Source organism: Nycticebus coucang, chromosome 22 (genome assembly GCF_027406575.1).
Source record: "Nycticebus coucang isolate mNycCou1 chromosome 22, mNycCou1.pri, whole genome shotgun sequence".
NCBI lineage: Eukaryota > Metazoa > Chordata > Mammalia > Primates > Lorisidae > Nycticebus > Nycticebus coucang.
Window position 1 is genome coordinate 18,553,869 of NC_069801.1, and position 12,949 is coordinate 18,566,817.

Sequence of the window (12,949 nt, forward strand, 5' to 3'; positions counted from 1 at the left end):
TGAGCTTAGGAGTTCAAGACCAGCCTAAGCAAGAGGGAGATCTTGTCTCTAAAAATAGCTGGGCGTTGTGGAGGGCACCTGTAGTCCCAGCTACTTGGGAGGCTAAGACAAGAGGATTGCTTGAGCCCAAGAGTTTGAGGTTGCTGTGAGCTTTGACACCACAGCACTCTACTGAGGGTGACAAAGTGAAACTCTGTCTCAAAAAAAAGAGGGCAGTGCCTGTGGCTCAAGGAGTAGGGCGCTGGCCCCATATGCTGGGGGTGGTGGGTTCAAGTCCAGCTCCAGCCAAAACTGCAAAAAAAAAAAAAAAAAAAGAAAAGAAAACTGATGTTCTAGAAGGATTTTTAATAACATGAAAAGATATTCCCAATCTATGCTTAAATGTTTAAAAAGCAGATGTCAGAAACATTTACCATATTGGTATATATCTTTCATATCACCTTTCTGTTTCTCTCTCTCATATATATCTTATACACACAGGTTCCAAAAAATGTATACCCATTTTAAGAAAGGAAAAACTGTGTTAAAATTGTAATACTCAAGCCACGTTTGATTTTTACAATTACAAGAGGTGCTCAATCATGAGTTGTATTCATCTTTTGTTATTGGTACATATTCAGTATTACAATTTCAATAGTTTTTTTTTTTCATTTCTTAAAATTTGTATACATCCTTTTTGGCACTCTCTGTATATATTTTCCTACTAAAAACAGGTTAAAGCAACACTTGAATCACTAAATATGGAAAATACTGGAAAGCAAAAGCAACCAATAAAAAGCATTTGTGCTGCCACCACCAGCCAGCCAACTGCCGGAAAGCCTGGGGGGTGGGCATGGGGCAAAGGATGGTGGTGATCTGAAGGTACCAGGTGTCAGTGTGGAAGGGCCTGAGCTAGTCACCTGCTTTATGTAACGCTTTTGTCTATAAAATGGGGATAAAATAATAACAACAATAATGCACAGTTTCTGAACTTATGTAGCAAGCACAGGCTCCCTGGGAGTTTGGAGCATTCAATGAGATCATGGATCCTGGCACTAGGAGGACTGTAACACATGTTAGTACCACCTCTGCCCCTCCTGTTCTGTGTACAAGGGGTTGAGGGCATCTCAGGATCCTCCAGGGGTGGGAGGAGCAGCTGGCTGTGGAGGTGCCCACATCCCAGGGCTCACTGGCGGGGACTCTGGCCAAACCCCAGGGATGCCGGCTTTGTTCCTCTGTATAAATAAACAAGGTGGGGTTTTGCCCTTGGGATGATGCAAGGCAGGGGAGCTTTAACCAGGACTGAGCCTCCTAATTAGCCCTGCTTTTGTTATTCAGCTTCAGGTTGATCTTTTCACCTTTAATCTGGATTTGCTGAAATGTGACGTGCTCTGTAATTTTATCCACACCCCCTCCAAGAGGCATGACTGCAGAGCAAACCCTCCCTACTCTACCTCTTGGCTCTGGAGCCCAGGGCTCCCTGAGGGTGGCAGGGGATCTTCGGGGACCCATTTGGGATGGTGTAATATGATGAGGGCTCCAGGATTATTGGAGATCTGAGAGCACGGGAGAGGTGCAGCACCTTTCCCCCAGGCCGGCAGGCACACTCTGTGCATTCCTGAGTCCTGGAGGTTCCGGAAAGCACAATGAAATGATGGGTAATGGGCTCCTGGGTCAGACACCTCTGGACTTAGGTCTGCCATTTACTGGCTATGTGACACTGGCCAGTCATTACAACTCTCTGAGTCTCCTTTTCCTTGTCTGAAAAGCAGGGCTAGGTGTATGGACCTATGAGACTGCGTGGAAAACACTCCACAAGGAGGGATGCTCAGTGAATGGAGATTTTCTCCATCATTTTGTGATGGGCTGATGAAATTGCCTTTAGGATAGGAGAAAAGGAACACAGCAGCTGAGTGTCAAAGGCTCAGGATGGGTTGTCGTACCCTCTGTCCCCCTCCCCTGTGTCCTGTAATGGCCCCTGATGTCTGTGAATTCTCAGGTGAGAAGCCACATCCCCAGCTGACTGTCCAAGCATGTATGCCTAGTTGTGAAAGGGGAGGCCTGGAAGGGGGAGAGCTGGTCTTCTTCTCACTCCTCTTTGCTTAGTACCAGCCTCTTGATTCTGCTCCCCTCCACCCCCCAAAGCCTACCTCCTTCCAAAGAGACTTCTTGTGAAGAAATAGATGCCTTATGAATCCAATCTGGGGCACTACCCTTAGGTCAAGGCTAGGGCAAGGCAGCTGCTTACCTGGGGCAGGTGCTTTTTCAGTAACAGTGAAAAATCTTCTTTGGGTTTTTGATACAAATCCAGCTCGGGCAGAGACGTTGTTTCTCTGCTTGCAGCAAGAGATGGAGGCCTGGGGGGAGAAAATATGCCCTATGCGCTCAATGCCTTCCCTTTCTTTTTGTCTTTGTCATCATGCCTGGGCAAGTGACAAATCAAGGTGAAAAAAAAAAATCAGATTGAAACTTGTCCTTCCTAGAAAATGAACTGACATGAACTGAAAAGGTTAAACTGACAGTGCCTTCACTGTCATCCCAGCTTGAGTGGTCTATGATTTGCCATTCCTCAGCAAAAGTCTGATGACGACCCCCCACACCACAGCACAGAGGACAGTGACCGAGAGAGCCAGCCTTGCAGACCCACCTTCCAGGCTCCCTTCTGCCGAGGACAAGCTATGTGGCCTTGCACATAGTTATTTTCTCATCTGTAAAGTGGATTTCCACTTGTTGCAGACTATTGTTGGGGATGGGAGTGGCCAACGCAGATCATTTACAGGAAAGTGGGTTTTTTAAAAATTGTGTCATGCTTCATATGCACGTTATTTCGTTCTGTTTCCTGGTATTTTTATTTTCTTTAGGACACTCTGTCCTACCAATCGCCATCTCGATCCCTAGGTACGTTCCTCGATGTTCAAAGAGTTCTTCTATAAACGCAGAGTTTGGGGCAGACAAGAGGATCATATTATTATTTAAGATTGTGATCAGAATTTGTAAGCACTCCCTCATCTCTTGGGTTTTCTGGTCTGACCAGAAATTAAGAATTTTGATCCATTCCCGCAACATACATTTGAGAATGTCTGATATGTTAGGAACTCTAAAATGATAGAGAAAAAAAAACCTCTGAGATCATTCTTCTGTTACACAGGAATCATAAATATTTACTTATTTATTTATTTTAGAGACTGAGTCTCATTTTGTTGCCTTTGGTAGAGTGCTGCAGCATTACAGCTCACAGCAACCTCCAGTTCTTGGGCTTAGGCAATTCTTTTGCCTCAGCCTCCTGAGTAGCTGGGATTATAGGTGCCTGCCACAACGCCCCGGCTATTTTTCTGTTGCAGGCCAGGGCCAGGTTCGAACCCACCACCCTTGGTATATGGGGCCAGCGCCCTACTGAGCCACAGGCACCGCCCAAATCATAAATATTTTATATGCCAATTTGCAGTCAGCCCTCTGTATTCATTGGATAACAGAGGCCATACAAATTGGACCTGTGATCGCTGGGAATATTTACTGAATGAGTAAAACTATTTGCTGGGGCCGGGATAGTTTGATTTTCTGTGATACTCTTTTGTCAAAAAAAAAAAAAAGTTTCTTGAGAAATGCAGATGGTATTTTGATTTTGTGTTTACAAAGGTGGAGGAATTTAACTTTTCCCAGGGTCCCGAAGGCTAGACTACATGCAGAGAGAGCAAACAAAGGGCCCAGATGGGGCAGGTTAATTACTGCACGGGGGAGAGGAGCCAGGTTGCCGGAGAGAAGGTAATAACACAGTACCAAGGGAAAGATTCGAATACAGAAGTGGGGGGAATCCTGGTAGCAAAGGCAGAGAAAGGCCTCGAGAGACCTCAAAGCGGTGTGGCTAACAGGATTATCGCATTTCTTCTCCTTGCTGGTTGACTCGACCATTGTTCTCTTGGTCTGAAAAAAAGCCTTCCGTAGACAAAACAGTACTTTGGCTTTATCCTTCACCCAGACAGAAAAGCAACTGAAAAGGGAGCATTTTTGTAGATACTGAGTGTGTGTCACTAGCAGGTTTCACCATTAGAAGAGGGAAATAACCGGCAGGTTAAAAAAAGAAAGCGGCAGATTTGTTATGTTGCCGTGAAAAGAAATCCTAGATACAGCGAAGAGGGCAAAGTGTGTGGACTAGCAGCGCAGTCCCGAGTCTGCTGGGAGGCTGGAGGGAAGGAGAGAATAGGAAGGAAATCGTATCTGGTTTGGGGTGGTGGTTTGCTTCAGGGAGTAGAATTATAAGGGGCTTCTACTTTCTTGTTCATTGGTTTGTATAGTGCTTGAATATATTTTATCAATATATGTTTATGCTGGAGTCATGTTAAAACAATAATGAAAAAAAGCGCACGTAAAGTTGATCGACGGGCAGAAATACAAAATTCTGACTTGAGAAATGATAATTTCTAGATTTACAATGGTGTACCACTGAGGAGTTATTCCTTTGCTGCCGTAAGCATGTATTGCACGCTTACTGTATACCTGGGCCTGTGCTGGGTGTTGGACACAGGAAGCTGAGAGAAGGAACAGGCAGTGGCTGGGAAAGCTGCACACGTGAGACTCTAAGTAGGGCAGCCTTCAGTTATAGCCGGGAGGACATAGAGAGGGGCATCCACACGGACAGAGTCAGCGCCTGTGTCTTCCAATAACTCAGTCCTCTCTCGAGAATGACAGAGGGGCAATGGCCACACGCTCCCAGGCCACATCTTGTCCTCTCTCCTGTTAGCAGTCTCCTCACTATTTTTCCAGAATCCACTCTTAACTCGCACTGCAGTCCATTCTCCACACCGCAGGTGGGGGGAGCTACTTTAGAAAGCACATCAGAGCACATGACCTACAGCTCCCACCCACCATGGGCTTCCCAGTACATGGAGAACGAAATTCAAACTCCTCCTGGGATCTTTAGGACCCGATACAAACCAGCCGCTGCCTACACTGCCTCCCCTTCTCCCCTTTCCTCCTAGCTCACACTACATTAGTCATTCAACCTTTTTATAGATCCTCATGGGCTAAACTCTATGCTGTCTCAGGACCTTCGCATATGCTGTTTCCCCTCAGAACCTTCTTTTCCCTCCAAGTCTATAGTACAGGGTACTGCCAACCCCTTGGACCCCTACATATTTTCTCTCAGGCTCCAACTGTTTTTCTCCTTCAAGGCTGACCACAGTTTGTAATTATTTTGTCTGCTTACTAGTTCTTTTTTTTTTTCTTTTTGTACAGACAGAGTCTCACTTTATGGCCCTCAGTAGAGTGCCATGGCATCACACAGCTCACAGCAACCTCCAACTCCTGGGCCTAAGCGATTCTCTTGTCTCAGCCTCCCGAGTAGCTGGGACTACAGGCGCCCGCCACAACGCCCGGCTATTTTTTTTTTTTGGTTTCAGCCGGGGCCGGGCTTGAACCCGCCACCCTCTGCATATGGGGCCGGTGCCTTACCGACTGAGCCACGGGCACCGCCCTGCTTACTAGTTCTTATTTAAGTTCCCCACTGGAATCTAGGCCTGGCACCAAGGAGCAACAGGATCCACGAAAGGAAAACTGGAGAACATGGTGACTTGGACCATTCCCCAGCCTGCCACCATGCAAATGGTACCTTCTACCTGGGTACCTTGGACAAATCCTTTCACCTCTCTGAGCCTCGGCTTCCTCGTCTATAAATTAGGAATAAGAAAATTCACCTTGGCTCAGCACCTGTAGCTCAGCGGCTAGGGCACCAGTCACATACACCAAAGATGGCAGGTTTGAATCCAGCCTGGGCCTGCCAACCAATAATGACAAAAAAAAAAAATAGCCAGACATTGTGGCAGGTGCCTGTAGTCCCAGCTACTTGGGAGGCTGAGACAGGAGAATCGCTTAAGCCCAAGAGTTTGAGGTTGCTGTGAGCTGTGATGCCACAGCACTCTACTGAGGTTGATAGCTTGAGACTCTGTCTCAAAAAAAAAAAAAAAAGAAAAGAAAAGAAAATTCACCTCATGGATTCACTTGTGAGTATTAAATGTGATGAGTACATAACTCTTAGACCAGCACTCAGTCCATGAAAAGTGCTTCATCATCTCCATCATCATTGTTATGATTTTCAGGCTCTGGCTGTCCCCGGGGAAGACTCGAGGGAGCTATGCTGCCCATCAGAGTAGTCATAGCACATGTGGCTATTGAGGCTAGAAACGTGCGTATAAAATGTTAAACATACACTGGATTTATTTTATTTGTTTACTTATGTTTTTAGACAGAGTCTCACTCTGTCACTCTGAGTAGAATACCATGGTGTCATCATAGATCACAGCAACCTTAAACTCTTGGGCTCAAGTGATCCTCTTGCCTCAGCCTCCTGAGTAGCTGGGACTACAGGCACCCACCACGAAGCCCAGCTAATTTTTCCTTTTTTTTTTGTAGAGACAGAGTCTCACTTTATCGCCCTAGGTAGAGTGCCATGGCGTCACACAGCTCACAGCAACCTCCAACTCCTGGGCTTAGGCGATTCTCTTGCCTCAGCCTCCAGAGTAGCTGGAAATGCAGGTGCCCACCACAATGCCCAGCTATTTTTTTGTTGCAGTTTGGCCAAGGCCAGGTTCAAACACACCACCCTCAGTATATGGGGCCGGCACCCTACCCATTGAGTCATAGGCACTGCCCCCAGCTAATTTTTCTATTTTTGGTAGAGACAGAGTCTCACTCTTGCTCAGCCTGGTCTCAAACTCCTAAACTCAAGGGATCCTCCAGTCACAGTCTCCCAGTGTGTCAGAATTACAGGCGTGAGCCACCACATCTGGCCTTTACACTCTCTTTAAAGGTATAGTATGAGGAAAAGAATTTTCCTAAAATATCTAATTAATATTTGTATATTGATTTGATTTGAAATAACACTTTGGATCTACTAGGTTAAATAAAATATATTATTAAAATTAATTTCACTAGTTCCTTTGTCTTTATCAATTTTTTTTTTTTTTTTTTTTTTTGTGGTTTTTGGCCAGGGCTGGGTTTGAACCCACCACCTCTGGCATATGGGACCAGTGCCCTACTCCTTGAGCCACAGGCGCCGCCCAGTTCCTTTGTCTTTAAATGTGGCTATTGGGACATTTTAAATGGCATCAGTGGCTCCCATTATGTTTCTGTGGGGCAGTACTGGCCTGGTAGGCACTTAGGTCACTTTGAGCACATTATAATTGATTGAATCAATCATGGGAGGTGGGCAGGATCTTTGTAGTCAGAAAAGTAAATGTTATTTATAAATATTACATAAGTAAAAGGAAATTGAAAATAAATTATTCTTAGACCAAATTGGTTTGAAATATGGCATTATAACATTAATATCTTTTTTTTTTTTTTTTGAGACAGAGCCTCAAGCTGTCGCCCTGGGTAGAGTGCCATGGCGTCACAAGTCACAGCAACCTCCAACTCCTGGGCTCAAGCGATTCTCCTGCCTCTGCCTCCCAAGTAGCTGGGACTACAGGCGCCAGCCACAACGCTCAGCTATTATTTGGTTGCAGCCATCATTGTTGTTTGGCTGGCCCAGGCTGGATTTGAACCCACCGAGCCATAAAATTAATATCTTAAGTATAATTCGTATCTTATGCATTTCAGAGTCCTTGCACATTTGTTGTTTCTCATTTCCTATATAACCCATAGGGCAAATATGATCAATTCCGTTTCACAGTTGTGGCTCAAGAGGTGATGTGTGCTTTGTCTGAAGATAACCCTGCTGATTTCCATGTATAGTTCTCGTGTGCCAGTTGCTGTGCTGATCACCCAGTATAAATTATCTCATTTAATGTAACACTACAAGGTAGATGTGTATCCCCCTATTACAGATCAATAAACTAAGTCCTGCCAGGCACTATGGCTCACACCTATAATCCTAGCACTCTGGGAGGCCAACGCAGGTAGATTGCTTGAGCTCAGGAGTTTGAGATCATCAAGAAAGAGACCACATCTCTAAAACTAGTGGGTGTTGTGGAGGGCACCTGTAGTCCCAGCTGCTCGGAAGGCTGAGGCAAGAAAGTTGCTTGAGCACAAGAGTTTGAGGTTGCTGTGAGCTGTGACGCTACGGCACTCTACCGAAGGCAAAATAGTGAGACTCTGTCTCAAAAAATAATAATAAAATAAATGAATAAAGTCCTGAAAGGTTACTGGACTTGCCCAAGGCCATCTGGTTAGAAAATGGCAGGGACAAAAGCTGAATCAAATCCTCCTGAATCTGTCTCTGAATCGTCCATTCCATTCTGCTCCAGTAAATACAAAGTGATCGTGATTGGCAAAGCACCACTGCTAAAAACCCAATTTTGTGATATGGAAGGATAGAAGTTTATTTTCCCTAGAAGAAACCTACAAAGTGAAAGAATGATATCTGCAGATAAAGTGGGTAAATGACATATATGTTGTGACAGATCAGAAAATGTGTCCCAGAAAGTTTACATGAGTGATTAGAGTAAGCATTTGTCAGGGCAGTGGTCTTCCCACGGCCTCATCGTGGCCTTCCTTCTCTTCCTGCAAATTCCCCGTAAGAGTCTTGTACAGTTTTACGCACCCATTGGGTAGTCAGCAAATGCTAACAGGCTTACTTCCTAATTGCATTAAAATGCTATTTCCCTAAGCTCCCCGCTTCCTTTTATTTTAGAAAACCATTCATTTGACGTATATTTAGCAAGCATACGCAGAGTTCTTACGTTATAATAGTTTGGTGCAGGAGTTCCACATTTGAGAGCTTTTGCGAACCTTGGCAGCTGGAACATGCTGGAATAGGAATTACTGAAGTCTTTCTTCGAAATAAAATCTGATGGGATAGTGTATGCGTTAGCTGCAGGGTATCTAGAAATGTTGTTATCCAGTAGTCGGGCACGCTGTGAGGAGAAAGTCCAGGGAATCAGCATTGTCACATAATTCTGTGGCCCTAAAGAACAAATACCAAAACTGTGTTGCCCAGCACCGGGTCTGAAAGCAATTTATAAAAGGAGAAACCAACAAATAGCAGCAATAAACTGACCTCAGGCCTTGAGGATTCGCCCTTGAAAGATACAAGTTCGAACCTGTACTAACTTCTGTAAACTAACTCAAATTATTCATCTTCTGTTTAGGACTTGGCAAAAAGAATTTTGCCATAAATGCATTTCCACCCAGTCCTGTTTCAGGCCACTTACACTTGACTCATCAGCTGTTGGGTAATTTATGGGATGGGAAGTTTTAGACTCTCTTTCCCCAATCTAGGCTTTCTGAGTGAAACCTCACATCTTGTTTCTAAGGTTAAAAGATCTGAAATGCCTAAACCGAGAGTCTGCTTCAAATGGCCTAAGGGTTCAAGGCTGTCCTTGTGCCCCATCCCCACCAAAGTATTGTTTTCCTATAACTGCAAAATTCTTGCTGTTTAACAGCACCAGACCCACTTCTTTCAGGAAACCGTGATAAACTATTTTCAGTTAAAAAGCAAACAGAAACAGGGCCTGGTGCATGCATGGTGGCTCATACCTCTAATCCCAGAACTCTGGGAGGCCGAGGAGGGTGGATTGCTTGAGCTCAGGAGTTCAAGACCAGCCTGAGCAAAAGTAAGACCCCCATCTCTAAAAATAGCAGGGCGTTGTGGCTAGTTCCTGTAGTCCCAGTTACTTGGGAGGCCAAGGCAAGAGGATCACTTGAGCTCAAGAGTTTAAGGTTGCTGTGAGCTATGACGCCACAGCACTCTACCAAGGGTGACCAAGTGAGAGACTCTGTCTCAAAAAAAAAAAAAAAGCAAACATAAAGTGTTTGTCAAAGAATGGGGACAAAAGCCATAGAAACTTGGTGATAACATCACTTTCCCCTCTGATAGCGTGGCAAGTATTAGAGCCTGATCAAGCAAAAAAATTCTCATCATGTCAGAGTCCAAAGTTTGAAAATATCACCCTGGGTTTTCTCTGCTTCACAGGGGTCAATAATTACACAAGCACAGAAAAGGGAAAGCTCTGGGGCCTCCACTTTGCTCTGTGTTTGGTGGCAATGACCTCAACACTTGGTTATGGATTTCCAGGGGGTGTGGGTGGGAGCTCCGCTAAAAGCCAGAGTGTTCTTTCCAGAGCCTAAATTGTTCCTGTGAACCTGGATTCATGTTCCAGCCTCCTCCTAATTGTAAAGATTTGTCGATGTTCCCAGAATTAAGGCTGCCCTAGCCTTGAGCATACCCTGCCTTTGCATTTCGGCCAATAGTTAACTAAGTTCTTTTCATGGGTTGTTGTCTATAACCCTTATGACAAGCTTCTGTAGTGGATGTTATGATTGTCCTCACTTCACAAACGAGAAAACTGAACTGCCTCAGCTAATTAAGTGGTAGAACCAACACCGTGTATGATTTGGGTTGGATATCCCATTCTGAAGAATAATGGGTTGAGAGGCCCAGCCCCAGAGTAATAGCAAGCTTATTTAATCATAGACTCATTTTTGGTTTAGAACATCTATTATAATATATTTTGAGAAAAAAATATCGTTCTAAAAAAATTCTCAGTAGGGGCAAAATTTTATAAAGTATTGTAATAGAATTAGTTTCAGAGTGTAGCTAAAGGAACACTCACTCACCAACACTACACACCCCTTGGTTTACCTGCCAGGCTTCCACACCCCAGTTTTACTTGTCTGGGGTTTCTGATCTGGCCATATGTTGGCACTTAGGAACTTCTCTCCAGCGCACACTAACTTTTCCAGAACCGCTCCTGCCACCACACAAATACAGAAAGGCCATCAAAGTCTCTGCCCGTCTGTCTCATTTAACTTCTCAGTCCTGTGAAAAATCCTGGAGCCAAGATTTGATTGTTTTTTGGGTTTTGGGTTTCTTTGAGAAAGACTCTCACTCTGTTGCCCTGGGTAGAGTGCCATAGCGTCATTATAGATCACAGCAAACTCCTCAAACTCCTGGTTCGAGTGATTCTGCCTCAGCCTCCTGCGTAGCTGGGTCTACAGGCACTTGCCCTGATGCCTGGTTAATTTTCTATTTTTAGTAGAGATGGAGTCTCGAACTCCTAAGCTCAAACAAATTCTCCTGCCTCAGCCTCCTAGAGTTCCGGGATTATAGGTGTGAGCCACCACACCCGGCCTGGAGCAAAGATTTGAAGTATGTTAATGAAACTCTTTATATCATTGGGACTTAGAGACATGACAGGTCCTTTCAAAAGATTTGGGTGTAGTTGTTGCAACAGTTATCAGGAAGTTTCTAAAATTTATAGACCCATGAGATTGTTGGTCAGCGTTACCCACAATCACACTCTTCCTGGTCATTTCCATCTTTCTCTCCTGATGGCTACTTTTCATTCCCTCGGAGTCTCGGGATCCAGAAGTGGAGGAGGTACTGATGTGAAAGTCATTATAAAAGGGGTGAAGAGGGCGGCGCCTGTGGCTCAAAGGGGTAGGGCACAGCCCCATATGCCAGAGGTGGCGGGTTCAAAGCCAGCCCCGGCCAAAAAAACTGCAAAAAAAAAAGGGATGAAGATACGAAATTCTCAATCCAGTTCACACAGGAACTAGATACGATGTGGGGATCTCCTGACAGATCTTCATTGACCATTTAAGGCTCCCACTCACAGACCCAGGAGCTTAAGTGTTTCATTTCCTCCGTTTACCAGAGGGAGGAGAGGAGGAAGCCTGAATGACCCAATGTCTGCTCTCTTTTTGAGTTTGGTTCTGAATTTTTTCTTAATGATCTGAAAGGCATGATTAGACGCTGTATGACTCAGGTCTTCATTTGGGCCACCTTTTCCTCCTGATGGCCCGGCCTTGTCATTTGGAAAGTTACTGCATGCAAAGCCTGCTAGGGAATTGATGGTGTGCTCTGATTTAGTCCCTTTTTTTTTGGCACCAAGAAGGAATGGGCAGTGCCACTGTTTGGCAAAGAAGTTCTCAGAGAGAAAACCTAGGTGTTTCAGGAAGTATTATTTGTGAGTCAGGTGGTAACAATCATAATATTTAGCGTGTTTATAATGCTTTGCTGTTTCAAAGAGCATTTCACTCATTACAATGTTGCCTAGTGCCTGCAGGGAGTCTCCACTTTCATGAGGCAACTGGGACACAGAAGGGTGACGTGCTTGAGGTCACATCAAGAATCTACAGCTGAGTCAGGGTTGGGTCTTAAGTTTTGTCTCCTGTGCCAGGTCTTTACGAGACGGCACTTCTTTTGCCAATTGCTGTTCCGTTTCTCTCCAAGCCAGCCTGGTGGCCGAAAAATAGGTAGAGGCGTGGTTGTTCTGTGAATTCATTGAGGGCATGCGCAATTGTACCTTCTTTGGAGATGGGGAGTTAACTCCAAAGTTGGTTTGCTCCCTGAGTGCCAACTCTGCCAAAGTCAAATTCCAATAAGAAGTGGCTGCATGTGTGTCTTAAATGGTCCCTTCATGTGGTTTAAAAAAAAAATCAATTCCAGCGTGAGGCATCATAATACATCTATACAAGAGAGTATAATACCTCTGAGAGGGACAAGAGGCACGCATGCCTTGTTAATGTTATCTGGATTTGCATTCTTCTTAATTTTTCTACCACAGCTAGCCTTACCCTAGTTTCATTCAAATTTTCTTGGCAATTTGTCTATTTTGCTCTACCTATTCTTCTTGCTACCTCTATTTTTCTTGACAATTTATAATTTCTTTTTTTTTTTTTTTGAGACACAGTCTCACTTTATCATCCTTGGTAGAGTGCTGTGGCATCACAGCTCACAGCAACCTCAAACTCTTGGGTTTAAGCAATTCTCTTCCCAGCCTTCCAAGTAGCTGGGACTACAGGTGCCTGCTACAATGCCTGGCTATTTTTAGAGATGAGGTCTCATTCTGGCTCAGGCTGGTCTCAAACCTGTGAGCTCAGGCTATCTACCCAACTTGGCCTCCCAGAGTGCTAGGATTACAGGTGTGAGCCACCACACCTGGCCCTATAAATATTTTTAAAGAAACAGACTATCCAAGAAAGAAAGAAAGAGAGAGAGAAAAATTTCAAGCCCATTGCCTGCTTTCGTTAT

General features: G+C 44.7%; 1 protein-coding gene across 8 annotated transcripts in view; it reads right to left on the bottom strand.

Annotated features, from left to right (window-relative positions):
* STPG1 (sperm tail PG-rich repeat containing 1) overlaps window positions 1-12,949 on the bottom strand; it is a 53,672-nt gene that overhangs the window by 15,100 nt on the left and 25,623 nt on the right. For 6 of the 8 annotated variants that reach the window (XM_053576126.1, XM_053576127.1, XM_053576128.1 and 3 more), the window contains 2 exons: window positions 8,655-8,828; window positions 2,228-2,336 (listed from right to left, as the gene is read on the bottom strand). In XM_053576126.1, coding sequence (XP_053432101.1) covers window positions 2,228-2,336; window positions 8,655-8,828 — 283 coding nt within the window. Of the gene's footprint in view, window positions 1-2,227; window positions 2,337-8,654; window positions 8,879-12,949 lie in introns of all 8 variants that reach the window. The other 2 variants (XM_053576130.1, XM_053576129.1) reach the window with 2 other exon arrangements.